Source organism: Notamacropus eugenii, chromosome 3 (assembly GCF_028372415.1).
Source record: "Notamacropus eugenii isolate mMacEug1 chromosome 3, mMacEug1.pri_v2, whole genome shotgun sequence".
In the NCBI taxonomy this organism is placed as follows: Eukaryota; Metazoa; Chordata; class Mammalia; order Diprotodontia; family Macropodidae; genus Notamacropus; species Notamacropus eugenii.
The window spans coordinates 26,370,667-26,389,422 of record NC_092874.1 but is presented as its reverse complement, the minus strand read 5'-3'; the positions used below and the strand labels follow the sequence as shown (position 1 = coordinate 26,389,422).

The 18,756-nt window shown below is 39.3% G+C and overlaps 1 protein-coding gene and 1 non-coding gene across 4 annotated transcripts in view; one reads left to right on the top strand and one right to left on the bottom strand.

Moving 5' to 3' along the window:
* Positions 1 to 18,039, top strand: part of ZCWPW2 (zinc finger CW-type and PWWP domain containing 2) — a 172,182-nt gene extending 154,143 nt beyond the window's left edge. For all 3 annotated transcript variants that reach the window (XM_072651125.1, XM_072651127.1, XM_072651126.1), the window contains 2 exons: positions 10,986 to 11,107; positions 17,674 to 18,039. In XM_072651125.1, coding sequence (XP_072507226.1) covers positions 10,986 to 11,107; positions 17,674 to 17,835 — 284 coding nt within the window. In that variant the 3' untranslated portion in view covers positions 17,836 to 18,039. The remainder of the gene's footprint in view (positions 1 to 10,985; positions 11,108 to 17,673) is intronic.
* Positions 7,624 to 7,727, bottom strand: LOC140497911 (U6 spliceosomal RNA). Its single transcript, XR_011964915.1, has one exon. It is a non-coding gene; the product is annotated as a U6 spliceosomal RNA (small nuclear RNA).
* Positions 18,040 to 18,756: the final 717 nt, after the last annotated feature.

The window sequence follows — 18,756 nt, the reverse complement described above, 5'->3', positions numbered from 1 at the left end:
GTTCTTTCTCTGGATGTGGATGGCATTTTGCATCATGAATCCTTTTATGTCCTTGCATTGCTGTGAAGGGCTTAGTCTATCAAAAACATTCCTCACACACCGTGGCTGTTACTGTGTACAATGTTCTCCTGGCTCCTCTGCTCCCTTCACTCAGCATCAGTTCATCTAAGTCCTTCCAGGCCTCTCTGAAGTCCTCCTGTTTGTCATTTCTTATAGCACAATAGTATTCCATTACATTCATATACCACAACTTGTTTAGCCATTCCCCAATGTATAGGCATCCTCTTGATTTCCAGTTCTTGGTCACCACAAAGAGAGCTGCTGCCCCATCACCTTCATGGCTACTTTACTGCTCTAGGGAAGGGGTGAGGAGAGCTTGACCTGGGGAGGCAGTCATGGGAGTAGGGGGAGGAGGAGAGGTGCTTGATGGGATCTATGTGATAAACGAAAGTGAAGGGTTGAGAGTTGCTCTGAAGTGGTGACCCTGAGGGAGTGCAAGAATGGGAGAGCTCTAAAGAGAAGTCTAGGAGGCAGGAAGGGCAGGTAGGGTGAAGATAAGGAGCTCCATTCTGGACATGCTGAGTTTGAGATATGCACGGGACACCCTGCCCCCCACCCCCTCTTGAAGAGATCCAGGGGGATGGGTGATGCTGGAGCTACAGAGAAGTCAGGCATGTAGAGGGTAGAGATGATGATTGAATCCATGGGTGTCAGCCCACCAGTCAACAATCATTTACCACGTGCCATTAAAATAGAAATTCCTCAAGGGCAGGAACTGTTTTTCTTTCTGCTTGTGTTTATATTCCCACTGAGTAGCACGATGTACCCCCGGCATGCAGTAAGTTTGTTTGTGTGTAAATGTTTGTTGACTTGTTGATGATCTTTTTTTGTTTTAGAAGGTTCTTTTTGTCATCCTTATATTAACACAACCAATAGCCTCTTTGCATTGGGAGAAAATCGTGTCTTTGATCATTTAAAGAAAATTGGATTAAAAAAAGTTTCACAGCCTATACACTGAAAAAGTTCAGAAGACTGATTTAGGAAAGAAACAGTGAATTATTTCTTCTCAAAAATGAAGAAAAAATACTACTCCCACTAACAAAGTATCCTGATTTATTTTACTTAGGTTGATTTCAAAAGGCTAGATATGGATTTTCACTACGAGATCCTTTTTTACCTTCACAAAGTAACAGAGCTACTCTAATGCTGTCATTTTACACTTCCCAATACATTGAAGCAAGTCAGCGAAGCTCCAGGACAATCCGTACTGATGGACGATGACTGGGCAGACAGTCCACAAAGGCATTCGTTCTTCTTCCACATCCAGAGGCTATCATTGACCAACTTTGTCAGCCCAGGCTGTGCGTCATTGGCAATAATGACATGTATTCTTTGGGGATTATTTTGAGCTCTTATCAACTGAGGGAGTATTGCAGGAAGTCAGAGAAGAATTGGTCCCATTGCAATGGGAGCAGTATCCTGTCTCTGTTGATTTGGTGTTACCAAGATTGATTCATCATTTAATTCATGACCTGGTTTTGTTTTTTTTTAATGACCAAAAGAAATAAATTTGTTTTCACTATTTGTATCTAAAAGAAGTAATCCAAAATGCCATTTATCAATGCAGTTGAATTCACTATCATTACTTATTTGATTGTTGCTTTTCTAATCTTGGAAATGTAAAAATGCACATATCAGCATCTTTTTTTGCTTTCTTCCGCTTTTCAAGGACTTGCAGTTTCTTTGATGTGGGAACTCCCTCAACACAGCTTGCAAAACTCTACAATTTATCTGTGATTCCCAAGAATTTTTATTTTGGACACACCTTGTGGCCAACCTAGTGATGAGCTTCTCTAGATTCAGCTGGATTGGTCTCCCAAAAGCAGACACACAGTTTACTCACTATAAGAACATAGCGTTCTTTCAGTGGTTATACTCAGACTTAAAGCTTTATAGGATCTTCCACAGCTTGCGATCTACTACTACAGCCTTTGAGAACAAACAAATCAAAAAACTTTCATTAAGGGCCTACTATGTTCCAGGCACTATGCTAAGCATTGGGATACAAAAAAGAGGCAAAAGACAGTCCATGCCCTCAGGGAGCCTACAGTCTAACGAGGGAGACAGCATGCAAACAAATATATATAAAGCAAGCTATATAGAACACAAATAGGAAATAACGGCAGAGGGAAGGCACAAGAATTTTGAGGAGGTGGGAAAGGCTTCATTAAAATATGGTATTTTTGTTGGGACTTATAGAAAGCCAAGGAGATCAGTAGGTGGAATTGAAAAGGGAGACTGTTCCAGGCTGGGGTGGGGTGGGGGAGCAGCCAGAGAAAATGCCTGAACTGAAGGGATGGAGTATCCTGTCTATGGAACAGCCAGGAGACCAGTGCCACTGGATAGAAGACTATATTGCAGGGAGTAAGGTACAAGGAGACTGGAAATGTGTGTGTGTGGGGGTGGGGGGAGGTAGCTTATGAGGTGCTTTGAATTCCAAGCAACATTTTATGTTTGATTGTGGAGGCAATAGGAAACCCCTGGAGTTTATTGAGTAGGGAGTAACATAATTGGTCCTGTGTTTTAGGAAAATCACTTTGGTGGCTTAATGGAGAATGAATTGGAACCAAAGTTCCCTTTCCTACCACAGTGGGGTATCATCAGTTAAATACTGTAGTGAAGGTCTTGTCTGCAATAGCCCCCAATCTACCTTATGAACGCTGCGTTAGGACATTTTAGTATCAAGTCCCACAAATTAAGAACACAAAGTATGAAAACAAGTAGATTTTACAAGTAAATGAGTGTTCAGACTTTCCTTTGAGGGCCAAAGAAAAGGTCTGAAAGCTTCCTGTGAATTACAGAAATTGTAGTTTTAGTCAGACATTATTTTTCCTCACCGTGTAATGGAATGAGATTCTCACTGAGGCAGGCACAGAATTCTTCCTACAGGACTTTTTGAGCTGGACTCCATTCAGAGAAGTGCTTTCACTTTCAATATTTTCAAGAGCTCTGTGGAGCTGAAGCTGGGATGGAGGAGTGAGCAAATTAGCTAGGTGGACAGTACACACCTGTTCTGAATGGGGATTAAGACTAGGGTGTTAGGGTGGTAGCCTGAGAAGTCAGGCCACGTCTACCTATCCAGATCCTGATGAGTATTGTGACTGAGCTGTTTCTTTCCAAGAGTATAAGAAAAACTACTTCAGTTCTTTCCCCCTTCCCCTGCCTCTGCTTCTACTATTGACACCAGGCATTCACTCCACAGGTTTTCTGAAAATTTGTTGTTGTTTTTTTAATTCTTGTCTTAATTTGCATCTTTGAAAGAGTCATACCCTTGACACAAAACTATGAGAGGTCATAACTTCTTTGTGATACACATCTCTGTGTTAATTGAATGCAAGGGTGAAGACAATGGAAGATGCCAGTGACTAGGTAGGAAGATGCAGAATTAAGGATTTGAACATAGGCCTAAAATATCCAGGATAGTTGGAGGCAATATGCAAAATAGAATCTTAATGATTTTTATTAATAATATTTTATAGGCTTCTCAAAAAGTAGAATTAGAATTGTTTCTGGGGTTTTCCTTCTATTCTCCAGGCTAAACATCATGAGCTAGATGGACAGGGTAGGGTGATGATATTTCTGGAAATAATCTATTCATAGTTTTCCTTTTTTTCAAGCTGGTTTTATGAAATATTTCACCAAAACCTTTATTTCAAACTGACACATTCAAAATTGAAGGGAGTTATCTGCTTAGAACCTTTTGTTAGTTATCATTAAACGTATCCAGGAAAATTCATATTCTGAGCTATTTATTTTTACTCTCTATAATGTCTTATACATTTAACCACACAAGAAACATGTGGTGATTAATAATGTAGGCTTTTAGTGAAAATAGGATAATTTTATTTGAAAATTTTTCCTTTGTAGATATAATCAGAATCTAAACACTGTATTTTAGAAAAAAAATTATTTTTCAGAATAGGCAACCAAGAAAGAAAAATTTTGTATGTTCTAATCACTATATGTATACACACACACACATAATGCACAGATACACACACAAATAACATCTTTAAGTAACTAGATATAATAAAAAAATTTCTGAGAAAAGAAAAATAAAGAAAATTACAGGGAAAACTTTGAAGAACTTGACCAGATACATTATAATTAACATCACATAAATAGCAATACCCTATAAGTTTTACACTTTCACCTATGTGCAGTTCCCTGGGCCATCCCTAATGCCTAGAAAATACCCCACTCATTTATAATTTCCTTTTCTTTTTTTAAACTTATTTTCTTTTGCTTTTCCAGTAACTATTTTCTCTCTTATCCACCTTGCCTCCAAAAAAATTTGTGAAAACAAAAACTTGTTACAAATATACATAGTAAAGAAAAAAATTACTACATTGGAAAATTCTAGAATAGCAGAAGCCACAAAATGACAGAGTAAAAGAGATTTCCAGCCCAAGACAGCCTGGAAGGCTGACAGGAAAGGTCTATCAGACCAAGATCAGAGCGCAGCCCAGCCTTGGCCACACCACAGCAAGGACAGGACTGGAGCGAGCTTCAAGGTACCACCACCAGCAGCTGTGGGTCCCAGATTCCTTAAGTCACAAACACCAAAGACAGCTTCAAAAGTCAGTGAGAAAGCTCTTTCACTTGGGTGAGAAGGGAACACAGCCCCATTGTTGGAGCCCTGGACTAAATTCCTGGGGGAATTGAGCATCTGATCTGTATCTCAGCCCTGAGTGACAGCCCTGGGGTGAGGAGGAGTGCTGGCTGGTGTGGTGAAACTGATGGAGGCTCTGGAGAGGGAATCCTGCTCACAAACCAGAGCACAGGCTAGGAGAGGAGTAAACTCCTTTCCCTTGATTGTGCCACCTTGGAGGAACTTACAGGTCCCCAGAGTATACCCTCCTCTTGACTAAGAACTCAAAAGTCAAGTAATTGGCTGGGAAAATGCCCCCAAAAGGGAAAAAGAATAAGACAATAGAAGATTACTTTTTTGGTAAACACATATTTTCTTCCATCCTTTCAGATGAGGAGGAACAATGCATACCATCAGAGGAAGAACTAAAAGTCAAGGCTTCTGCATACAAAACCTCCACAATAAATATGCAATGGTCTCAGGCCATGGAAGAGCTCAAAAAAGCTTTTGAAAATCAAGTAAGAGAGGAGAAGGAAAAATTGGGAAGAGAAATGAGAGTGATGCAAGAAAATCATGAAAAGTGAGTCAATAGCTTGCTAAAGGAGACTCAAAAAATGCTGAAGAAATCAACACCTTTAAAAACAGACTAACTCAAATGGCAAAGGAGACTCAAAAAGTCAATGAGGAGAAGAATGCTTTAAAGAGCAGAATAAGCCAAATGGAAAAGCAGGTTCAAAAGCTCACTGAAGAAAATCATTCTTTAAAAATTAGAATGGAGCAGATGGAAGTTGATAACTTCATGAGAAACCAATAAATTACAAAACAAAACCAAAAGAATGAAAAAATTGAAAACAATGTGAAATACCTCATTGGAAAAATTGCTACATTGGTCATATCCAAAAATATATGCTCAATTCTGCATCTTGGGTCCTTTACCTTTTTGTCAGGAGATGATAGCATATGTCATCATCAGTGTTCTGGATTATGTTTGCATTGATAAGAAGTCTTAATTCTTTTAAAGTTGTTAATCTTTACAGAGCTATTATATAAATTAATTCCCTGACTTTCACCTCATTTTACATTATTGATATGTCTTCCCAGTTTTATCTGAAATCAACTTTTTAATAATTTCTTACTGAGTAATTATATATGTTTAGTCATTCCCCAATTGATCAAAATCTCCTTATTTTCTAGTATTTTGCCACTTTATGGAACTACTATCATTACTTTTGTAAATATGAGTTCTTTATGCGTTCCTCTGATCTTTTTGGTGTCTAAAACTAGTGGGGGTGTTACTGAGTCAAATGGTATGGACAACTTAATGACTTTTGGGCCAGAGATTGCTTTCCAGAATAGCTGGACCACTTCCTGGCTCCATTAGCTGTGACTAATTTCACTAAGCCCTACATGATCATGGCTTTCAGGTAGTCCAATAATTTTAAAATTATCTCTCCTGGATCTCTTTTCCAGGTCAGTTGTTTTTCCAGTGAGACATTTCACATTGCCTTCTATTTTTTTATTCTTTTGGTTTTGTTTTATAATTTCTTGATTCTTGTAGAGTCGTTAGATTCCATTTGCTCCATTCTAATTTTTAAGAAGTTATTTTCCTTAGTGAGCTTTTGGGCCTCTTTTTCTGTTTGGCCAGTTTTGCTTTTTAGAACATTCTCCTTCTCATTGGCTTTTTTGACTTCTTTTGGGTTAGTCTATTTTTTAAAGTGTTTTTTCTTCAGCCTTTTTTGGAGTCTCCTTTAGCAAGCTGTTGACTTGTTTTCATGATTTTCTTGCATCACTCTCATTTCTCTTCCAAATTTTTCCTCTACTTCTTTTACTTGATTTTTAAAATCCCTTTTGAGCTCTTCCATGGCCTGTGACCAATTCATATTTTTCTTGGAGACTTTGGATGTAGGAGCTTTGACTTTGTTGTCTTCTTCTGATTATATGTTTTGTTCTTCCTTGTCACCAAATTATAGTTTGAGGTTTTTTTCCCCACTGTTTGCTCATTTTCCCAGCCAGTTACTTGACTTTTTAACTCTTTGTTAAGGTGGTACTCTGCTTCTAGTGTGGAGGGTGCACTGTTCCCAACATCAGGGGTTTTGTGCAGCTGTTTTCAGAGATATTTCTAGGGACCTGTAAATTTTCAGTTCTTCCAAGGTGGTATAATCAAAGGAGAGGTGTTTAGTCCTCTCCTGGCCTCTGCTCTGCTCTGTACATGACCACAAGCACTCTTTCCTGCCTTAGAACTGTGAGGAAGATTCTGTCTCCCCTGCAGCCGCAAGCTCTGCCATGCCAGTATTCCTCCTCACCCCAGGAATGCCACGCAGGAGTATGACCCAAGCATGGGCAACACGTGATAATTCTGCCTTAGCGTAAGCAAAGAGATCCCTGCAATTCCCTTCTGATCAGCTGCTTGATCCCGCCATGACCTGTAGACTGAGAGCTCCAGAAGCAACTGCTGCTGCTGCCACCACTGCCACTACCACGGCACCCCACCCCTTCCTGTGGGGTTGGGGTCAGACCACATTCCTCTCTTACCCAGGTCCAACAGATCTTTCCCACTGACCTTCTAAGTTGTCTTTGGCATTTGTGGATTGAGAAGTCTGGAAACTACAGCTGCCAGTGATTCGTTCCCCTGAGGCCTGCTCCAGGTTTGCTGGGACCTGGTCTATGCTGGTGTGTTTTGTGCTGAGCTGCACTCCTCTCCCAGTCCAGTGCAACAGATCTTTCCTGTTGACTGTCCAGGTTGTCTTGGGCTGGAAATTTGCTTTACTCTGTCATTTTGTGGAGTCTGCTGCTCTAGAATTTGTTTAGGGTCATTTTTAGCAGGTATTTGGAGGGGTTTGGTGGATAGCTCAAGCAAGTCCCTGCTTTTACTCCTCCATCTTGGCTCTGCTCACTATTCTTCATTTTTATGGCATTATAATAATCTCTCACATTCATGTAACACACTTTGTTTAGCCCTTCCTCAATAGGTAAAAAATATAGGATATTCCCTGTATTTGCATATCCTCATTGTGTGAGGGCCGTGCTAACTTTCTTTATAATCTTTCTATTTCAGTAGATGTCCTGCTGAAGTGACCACTTTTAGTATTTCTTTCTGTGTAATGGAGTCATCAACTACCTTTGGTTTTGTGCTAATATTCACAGAGTCTTTTACTTGGGAAGGGTTTTGTACCTCTTGTACTAAGGCATTAATTCTCCTTCCAAGTATTTCTCTTAGTAGTCTCATTTCCTTTCCAGTTTTTTCCTCTTGAAATATCTCATTTAAATTATGATTTTTTTACACCATTGACATTATTTCTCCCAGGAATTCTCGTTAAGTTGTCCTTCTCTTTGCGACTTTGTTTTTAGATGTTGTAGAGTTATTTTCTTCTTTTAGGTTTGTATCGTAGGTGTCTATAACAGCTTTCATCATAGCTATCTTTTGTTTTGTTTTTTTTTTGTTTGTTTACTCATTCTTGCCTTACTCTTGAATTGGAACTGGGTTAAGGATGGACTTAGGCTACTTCTGGGGTGAATGTTGGGGACTTGTAAGCTGTCAATATATATTCTCTAGAGTTCTGCTGTTTCTTTCTTGAGGTTCTATGTTCTTCAAGGATCTCTAGGTAGCTTGGGTCAGGGGTCTTCAAACTTTCGCTGACCCCTGGTCTGATCTTGGGTGAAGTCAGATTGCTTTCCCCCGGCCTGAACTTTATAACTCCTAACCCTAGTTTGAGCCTAGGTTAAATAATTGCAGACTTACTCGAGTTGGCGTTCCAGGAGACTGCTGCTTGCCTCATGCCCTGTCTACCAGCTCTGCATATTCAGAAGAACAGATTTCAGGTTTAGCCTGCTATGAGCTTTTACCTGGGCTTACCCAGCTCTGGGCCCTTCCTGATCCTGTGGGAAGGATGGGTGACCCCATTGTACTTATTTTTAGCAAAGGGCTTGACCCATGGTGGTGCTCAAACAATCTAGCTGACTGACTTCAGAGTCAGAGCCCCTAGCTCATGCTTGCTTCTCTTCCTGTCCTTCACCCATACAAAGACTCAAGCTTGGTCCTTATAGGTGCTTCTAGTCCTAGGACATAGTCTCAGGCCTCAGTCTCAGGAAGTGCTAGATCCATGACCCAGCTTTTGGGTCAGAGTGACACAGTTGTTAACCAGCTACTGTTCCTCTTTCCTACACCATATACAGCTTCAGGCTCAATCTCTGAGCCCACACTTTGTCCTGGTACAGAGTTACAGGCCTCAGGTCAATCCTAATGTTGGAAGGATCTAGGAAGACCTCCCTTTCCAGTGGAGTCAGCCTCTGGATGTCTTCTTATGCTGAATTTCCCTGAAAAAAATGACTCACTATTGTTTCTTCTTAAATTTCCTAGTCACTCCTTCTTGGTGCTCTCTCTCCATCTCCAGTGGAATAATTGTATAGCTTGGTTGTGCCACTTCTGCCTATTTCCCCATCTCTGCCTCTCTCTTCCAGGCCTCTTTTTACTTTAAGTTATACCTTGGCACTGCCTCCTCTGTTAAGCACTCTCTTTTTCCCCACGTAAAGGTGTTTTCCCTCTCTTTGGTCTATAGATCTCCTTATATTCATCTATGTGCATATCCTGTTTTCCAAAGCGGAATCTGTTACTTGAGATTAGAGATTGTCCTTCTATCTATCTCTATCTGTTATGTGTGTTGCTGTATCTGTTGTTATATAAGGTGCATCTATCTATACCTGGATAAACTATCATAGCTTAAAACTGAACGAATGCTTTTGGGATGTTGTCTCTGTATCACTGAGAGACATTATGGTGCTGTAGGAATAATGATGATGATGATGGTGATAACTGACATTTCTGTGTGACAGACACTGCACTAAGTACTTTACAATTATTACCCTATTTGTTCCTTATAACAGTTCTATGATAAAGGTGCTAGTTTTATCCTCATTTTATAGTTGAGGAAACTGAGCCAAATAGAGGTTAAGTGACTTGCTCAGGGTCATACAACTAGTAAATGTCTGAGACTGGGTTTGAACTCAGATCTTGACTGCAGACCTGGCACTGTGCACTGTGGTGCCCCCTAGCCACCTAGAAGTGCTGGATTTAGTCACAAAGACTTGGGTTCAAGTACTGTCTGGTTAATAGATGAATGTAAGCAAGTTATACAAGTTTATAAATTACCATGCCTCAGTTAACTCCTCTGTGCAAAGGGCACAGTAACACCTGGAGTGGCTCCTCACACTCAGATAAAATACGGTGTGCAAGCCTTAAAGTGGATCAAAGTGCCGTCTGTTGTTATTCTTGCAATCCCATGTATACATACATGTATAGATACAAATGTGAACACTTTTGCAGTCTGTGTAAGGAATTGGCCAAAAGGAGAAGTAAACTTAAAATTGTCTTCTAATTGAACTATTAGTAAGGACATTTTTGCTGGGAACGTCTCATGATTATATTTTTTGTTCTTAACAGACATGCTTTGCTCATTTGAATTTCTATCTTTTCTATACTTTAAACTGCTCTACCAAAAAAAAAAAAAAACAAAACCAACTTTGCTAAACTTCCAATGTACAGAAAATAATAAGAAGTGACAAGTTAGTTTTTTGTGAGCAAAAGGGATGATGATGAGGGAAGGGTCTTTGGGCCCTGCCTTTACAACCATGGTATCTTTTGGAAGAGCTTCTCATCTACCCCCATCTGCCACTGTTAGGGGCACCTGTGCACATATGGTCTCTCCTAAATCTGTGTTCTGTATCTATCACCATGATAATGATTTGTTATTTAATTCAAGGATTCAGGCGTACTAGTGATATGTAAGATATTCCTTAAGTCATGCTGTATGAGTGATTTATAGATTTTGATCCTAGAACAGGTAAAGAATTCCCAGACTTCTTAGCTTACCTATTCATTGACAGTTTAGAAACTTTTACCCAGATTTCATCCTTTTATTCACACATTTTGGTAAGAACTGTGAGGCAACAAGAATTAGATGATTTGTTGAGGATTATATAGCCAGGAGTCTCCCGCACACATCCAGAATTCCCTCAATATCACTAAGTCCCCTAGCTTTTCCACTTTCCTTTCCCCCCTGTGTCCCTTATAGTAGGTATCCCCACCTCTTCCTAGCTGTAGTTGTTCCAAAGGTGCTTTATAATCATTAACTGTGCTTGTCTCCACATGGTGAGACTGTCACGTACTTTGATGAGGAATTGTAGGCAGCTCGCTCCTAAGGACCGTTCATTTTATATCCACTAGATACTATATGTGTAAAAGCAAAAAGTGTTTCTTTTTTATCTTTACTTTGGTTGATTTGAAAAAAATGAAATACCTTGAATTAACACTTTAACTCTACTACTGGTGTTTTCTCAGTTGTTTCTGAGACAGAGGACATACTAAAAGATCTGGAACAAATGCTGCAGGAAGCAGGAGAACCCGTGAAGAACTTTGGGGAGTCAGGTGCACATGGAAATGAAACACATGCAGAAGGAAAGGTATTTGTGACCCTTTGTAGTATTGCTCCTTGTAGAATAGTAGCTTCAAACATTCTTCACGAGAGCAGAATTGTTCTTGCTGAGAGCTTCCAGGTTGAACATTATTTCATACATCATAATAATTTATCTTAAATGTGGAGATTCAAAGGTACCTGTGACTTTTAGTTGAATAATCAAATGATCATAGGATTCTGAAGTAAAAGAGGCCTTGGAGCTCATCTAGGTCAACCATTTCATTTTATTTCCTTTTAAAAGTTTACAGATATATTTTCTTTTTAAAGAACTTTTATTATGGGTCCCCTTTCCCTGCCTATGGAGGCTGGAGGCATCCCTTCAGTGAATGAGAAAGGAAAAAAATCAGTTCAGAAAAAAAACAACAACACTTAGAACTTGTCCAGAATCTAGGTTCCATAAGAATAGTCACCTACCTCTACATTTTCTTATCTCCGCCTTGGGGCCATGCTTTAATTCTTCCATCTCAGAGAGGTTAAGGGACTTGCCCAAGGTCATAAGGCTAGTAAGTGTCAGAAGCAGCAGGAATGATGAAGCCTGGCACAAACTGAGAGTAGCCGAGGGATTTAAAAGATGTTTGGTCAGAAAAAAAGGAATGAACTATGGCACGGAAGTTCTCCTACTCCTTTGAACAGTTAGAAACTCTTCTGAATATTTGTGAAGGAAGTTTATACAGATGTAAATTGGTTAGTTTTATTTTTGCCTCTCTTCTTATTCTTCCCTTCATTCTCCCTTTGATCAGCCATTTATATACAGAGCGCTTGGGTAACTAGATAAGGGAGTTTCTGTGGATACAGTTTTCCTGAGCTTTACTAAAACATTGGCAAAGTCTATTGTGCTATTCTTGTGGACAAAACAGAGTGATTTGACCTAGATGGGACTGGAATATATTTAGGTAGATATGGACCTGGAACTGGTCAAATTGTTGTACCCAAAGAGTCGTCATTTTTTGTCAACTTGTAAGGAAGATCTTTAGTGAGGGGCCCAAGAGGAAGTTTCTTCATCCAGAATTCCCTCTAGGAATGTTATCACAGATCAATTCCTTCCTTCCCCTCTCCCCAAAGAAGAATGGATGATTTGGATAGAAGAATGGATGGCATTCTTATCACATTTCTAGATGATGCCAGTATAGAAGGGATAACTAACACATGAAATGACAAAGCAAAGGTCTAAAAAGATCTTGAATATCTAGATGAAGGCATTGAATCTAAAATACGAAACATTAGAGGGAGAAATATAAAGGTGATACACAGGGTCAAAAAATCACCATAAACATAAGATGAAAGATGTATATCTAGATAAGTTTGCCTTAAAAAAATCTAGACATTTTAATGGAAAACAAACTCATGATCAGTGAGTTAGTCATGGCATCTGACAGTCAAAAAATTAATGGAATGATAGACTGAATTAAGAAAGGCACAGAATCTAGGACTAGAAATGATATAGCTCCCTGTCCTCCATCGAGATCAGAATGTATCAGTAGTATTCTCTTCAGTTCTGGGTATGCCATTTAAGGATGAATTCAGATAGAGAATGTCCAGAGGAGGACAGATTCAGTGGGGGAAAGGTTATGCTGTATGAAGAGTGATTGAAAGAAATGATGACACTGAACTGAAAAGGGGGAGCATATGATGGCTGTCTTCAAATATTTGAAATTCTGTCAGGAATGAAAAGTGTTCTACTTTGACCTAGCAGGTCAAATGAAGAGTTTCTGAACTTATAGTCCATGGATCTCCCCCTACCCAGGGGTCTATGTATAGTTATCAGGTGGGGGGTCATGACAGTGCATGGGAATATAGTTACCTCCTTATTTTCACTAATCTCTAACTGAAAGTAAGCATTTCTTTCAATTATGGATTAAGAAGAAAAAATAAACTATTCCAAGAAGTCCATAGACTTCATCAGACTACCCAAGGGGTTCATGGCACAAAAAAAAACATTAAGAACCTCTGATATGAGGAAAATTTCCTAACAGGGCTAACTAAAAGTAAAGTGGACTGCCTTGGGAGGTTGTAGATTTCCTCCTTACTAAAGGTATTCAAGCAAAGCCCAAATGACTTCTTATTGGGTATGTTGTAGATAGGAGTGGGCTACATGGCCAGTAGGGTCTTTTCCAACTCTGAAATTCTCAGAATTCTTCCAAAAATAGTCTCTTCATAGAAAATGACTCTTCTGTAAATGATTCATCAATTTAGGAATTGTGAGATAGTGAAAGGAACACTGGATTTGGAGTCAGAAGACCTGGATTCAAATCCTCTGATGCTTAATCTTGGTGTGAATTTAGGCAACCTCTTTTGGTCTCCATTTCCTCATCTGTAAAATAAAGTTAGAAGTGTAACTGGGAGAGGAGAGGAGTGAGCATGGCTGCCCTGGGCACTTTCAGAGTGAGAAGGCTACTTATAAGTAAAGCATAGCATATTTAGTGGTTTTAAGAATTTAATGCAGCTTTTAAAGGAAAGTTTAACATGACTAGAGACTAGGTTAGACAAGGGAAAATAGAGTTTTTAAAATAAACAGTCCAGAAAAGACCAAAATTATCATTTTCAAGTTCTAAGCATGCTTAGTCTCTGAGTATGTCCTGTTTGGGATATTTTGGGTTCTAAAGTTTAGTCATTGTTAAAACAGACCTGACTCATGCAAGCACCCTGTTAGTTCAGGTTTGATGTGGGATGAAATGAGACACTAATAAGTCACTGAGTAGTTAAATAAGGAAGTTTACTTAGCTGTAGCACAGAAAGGAGATTCAAGAAGGATGCTGTATTACTTGTTTCCAGTAAAAGGGGTTTTCCTGGTTTTCATAATGGGAGTATTTGTGATCCACAGAGCAGGATGATAATTCACATAGTCTTGGGCCAGTGACCAAGTCTGAGGGTCCCAGACTGCACAGGTGGACTTTAGGTGACCAGGAAGCCATGCCAACGTGGCAGGAATAGTATCAGAAAACTGTATCAAGGGAAGCATGAAACTGACAAGGAATCACAGTGTCATCACCTTTGGCCTGGGAATATATTATTTTATCTTCAAAATGCAGGTTGGAATTCCTATTTTTGTTGTTCTTAGGCTCATTGTTTGCACTTCTTAAGCAGCAAGACAGGAATAGTGAAATGATCTAGAATTAATAAACAAACAGAGACTTAACCTAGATAGTCCACTAAGTGGACAATTTATATGCAGATATTTGAAAATTATTCCTGTGATTATTTAAGCTAAAAGAGGCAGCTTGGTGAAGTGGAGGAGCAGTGGAGGGGAACTCAGAGTTTCCAGTTAAACTTTACTTCTTAGTAGCTATGTGATCTTAGGTCATTCAATTCATCAAAATTTTCATTTCTTCATCTGTCCACATGGGGATAACAATATCTGCCTTACTTTACAGTTGTTGCAAGGAGTAAATGAGATATTATATGAACAAATGTGTCAAAAATCTGAAACGTATTGTTGGTGATATGTTGGTGATAATATAATGCCTGCTCTCTCATTTAAACAAAAATCTTGGTGAGAGATACGTATATATGAATCAAAAGTATCCTCAATAAGTATTTGTGCAGGAAACAAGTTGACTTTCACAAATAATATTCAGTAATGGACCACATCTTTACTGTTTCACAGTTAACTGAAAGATGTGGAGAATAAAAGATCTTGTGCTTATTGTTTGTTGATCATGAAAAAGCATCTACTTTGGAAGAACAAAACCCTGTCTTACAGTCTCTTGCAAAAGGAACTTCTATACATCAAAATCATTCAAGATTCCTTGGAAGATAGGACATCAGAAATGACCTTGTTAATGACCCTCTGATAGTAAATATCTGGAGGAGATCCAGCCCACAGTCCAATTGTAAGACTGATTCACAACAGACAGTGATAGTCTTCAAGTGTTCCCGTTTGTGAGTTTCATCAAGCCCTAGAACTTTGCAGAGCTTTCTGAAAGAGCTCTGCAATCGCTTATATGAGAAAGGCCAAGTGGATGAAGAATGGCAATTGCCCAGATTTCAATATGCATTTGTATGGCTTTACTATAGTTTGTCCCTCGGTGTAGATGTCTGGGATAGCTAGTTTAAATAGACAACAAGCTGGACCCAGAGTTGAACATGGTGCGTAAGAGAGTAACTAGATGGTTTCTGGGAAGTGACAAAGCTCTTCAAGGATCCCAAGCTTCCCATGAGAGCAAAGGGCCATCTTTTTAATTCTGACATTCTATCAATATTCTGTTTTGGCAATGAGGCACAGAGCAATACTCCGTCTGGAGAATTATAAACGCTTATTACACAGAGGGCAGTAAAGAAATGATGATGTATACAAGTGGGTTGCAACATAACCAAGGAGGAACTCAGAAGAGCACAAATAAAGAATCTTATCAAGGAACTCTAGGACAAGAAAAGAAGATGGGTTGGTCACATGGGAGAGATGGGAGGAAAAGTGAATGATCAGAGTATTCCACTGGCGACCACACATGGTCAGGAGGAAGTGAGAAAGGCCTGTAACACTGGGTGGACTTTGATGGGGATGACTTGGGAAAATGTGCACAAGGGTTGTACAGCATTGAGTGTGTGACTGGGTTGGAATCATTTTTTTGGAAAGAACTATGAAAACAATGAAATTACAGATCCATGAGAAGGTTGTAATACTAGTAAAACATGAATTTTTGATACACAAAAGTACTGATCTAAATTGCAAATAGTTTTTTAAAATTCTTTTTCTGAATTAGCTTACAATGTTCTAGCATTGTCTTAGGTTCTATGAACTGAAACAATTCTTTCCCTTGACAAGATTACATTCTTTTGGAGAAAACAACCTGTACATTTAGAAGGATATACAACGTAAGTCCAAGGTAATATGAAGGGAAGACATTAGCACTCCCAAAGATGGCAGGCTAAGCCTGGAGCATCTCTTTAGAAGTGTGAGTGAGGAGGGAGTGCATCCCAGGCATGGGGCACCTCCAGTGCAAAGGCCAGAGGTGGGAGATGGAGCATTCTATGTGGGGAGCAGCAACAAGGACAGGCTGAAGAGTGTGTAAAGGAGAGTGATATAGAATGAGCCTGGAGAGGTAGTTAGGGAGCAGTTTGTGAAGGGCTTGAAATGCTTAACAGAGGGGTTTGCATTTGTTGCTGTAGGTAATAGGGAGCCTCTTGGGTTCATTGAGTAGCAGAGTAACACAATAAGACATGTTCTTTGGGAAAATGACTTTGGCAGCTCTGTCAGTAAAGGACTAGAGAAGGGAGAATTTGAAGCTGATGAAGAGAGAGAGGAAGGATGGGAGTGCAAAGGAAGAGATAGAGATGGAAACAGACAATGACAGAAAGGAGAGAGAAGGGTAAGGGAAGAGAGGGACAGAGAAAATGGAAAATAGTTCCCAGGACAATGCCTCAGCATTTTATGTTCACATCTCACAAGGACTTCCCCTTAATGCTTCTCCAGGTCACATCAAGACCATTCTTAGTCTTTAACCCCAGTCACTAAAAGGGGCTGTATGGTGATAAGAGGTTTTTCTTTACTATTGATGGCTTTAAAAGTATTCACCCGAATCTCAAAGAGAAATCTTCAAGGTCATTTATGACATTGTTTACAAAGATAAAACCAAGGTGAAAAATTCCCATGATAAAAAAAATCTCGCATTTCTAATATACCCTATTCCAATATTAGAGTTGGGACAAAGGCAGCTTTCACATTATTGGCTTTCGACATTAACATCCAAGAAGCTTTAGCATGTGTCTCTGAGGCTCTCGGTGGTAAGATGGGGGGTAAGTCTGTGATATGACTCCAAGTGTGGCCCCTGATGACCAAGGGCTTCCTCCAAGCACTTTCTCAGCTTGGGTTTTCAGGCTGTCACACTTCTTCATCCCCAAAACACCAGCAACAGCAATAGTTCATATTGACAGCTGTTCATTGTGCTTTATAAACTGTGAAGTACATTATACAGATGTCATTGCTGTCATTGGTCATCACCCCAGTGGGGGGTTTCTATCCCCATTTAGCAATCCTTACATTAAACTGAAAGTTGACATAGTTTCTTTAGTCAAAGTTGTATCTTCCCAGTTCACACCGAGAGTTTTCTCCCACAGTCCACAATGTTGAATTGGATTTTTTCCCACTCATATAGTTGCCAGTATTGTTGTTGTGTTTGTCCTTCATTCTGGGAGAGGACCATGACATCAAGAGGATGACATGACTTGCAGTTGACTTTGATTTGAGTGAGGGAAGGCTGTGCAAGATCACCAACCTCACTGTCTTCTCCTGAGCCATCTGGGTCCAATGGCCTGATATTCATCAGGACAGCTGGAGATGGCCCAGAGTACAGTGGGAGACCCTGGCCCTTTCAGGCTAAGGCCTTATCACAATCTCACTTTGAGTGAGATATACTCATTCAATGAATAGGCTTCTTTAAGTTACTCCACAGATGGCCCCTTTAATAAAAAAAAATCGAACTGGGAGGGGAAAACCCTCAGGGTTCCTGGGTAAAAGAGAAACAATTACTATTTAGTTGATAGTGTATTTATTGTTCAAGTCTAGGGAAGCTTTGTGTGGGGCCTGTAAACTGTGTGTGCTATTATTCTCTTCAGGTATCTCTGTGCAACACAGAAACTTCAGAAGAAATCCTATGTGAAAACCAGTGCGAGGAGGATTGCCTTATAATTGATGGCGTGCCCTTCAGAACTGGAGAATGTATTGAGAGTATAACTGACAAGTTTAAAGAAATAGATGCTTTGATGTCTGAGTTTTAGACTAGCATGAAAATGACAAAAATGATCTATTCATGTGGCCGTCCATTTTTAAATGACAAGGGTATTTAAAATATAAGGTCCAAGAGTCAAAAGCAATACAGAAATGATATATTTATTCCTTTAAAATTTATTACTTAACTGTGTCAGTCGAATGATGTCCATGTGAATACTTAAGACAAAAGTAAATAAAAAATTTAACATTTACCTCTTTGTTTTGATCTGTCCTCATATAGTTAAACATTTAACACAAAACTGCTTAAAATAACAAATACTACAATTACAAATGGAAATAATGGGCATTCATAGAGTACCTTTAAATTTGCTAAGTGCTTTCCAGACATTTGCTCACTTGAGTCCCTCAAAAACCCTGTGAGACAGATATTAAAGGTATTATTCTCCCCATTTTACAGACGATAAAACTGAGGCTCAGATAGAGTAAGTGACTTGCCCATTGTCACAGAGCTCATGGGTGTCAGAAGTAGAATTAAACCCCATGTCTTACTATGAGCCTTATATTATATCCATTACACCAGCCTGCTATGAATTAATGTGGGTGCCTCGTTCAAATGTATACTACCAAAAGGGAACTAACTCACTTTTGTTATTTTCATTCTTTACTTACAATAAAATGTTGTAGGAGACCTCTGATGTCGGTATAATCTGTCTGTGGCTTAGTAGAGAAGTCCCTAACAGTAGCTTGAGATGCATAGAGGTTAGATAACTTGTTCGACAACTATCAGACTTAGAATTTGAACCCAGGTCTTCCTAACTCCAAGCCTTGTATTTACCCACCAAGCCACTGCCGCATCATTATTGATTGGTTGTGTATATTTTAGTACAATTCAACAATTGCTAAAATCTTTGAGGAAAAAGGAAAATACATACAAAATAAATAAGCTTTCTTTTGGATTGGGTTTCAGA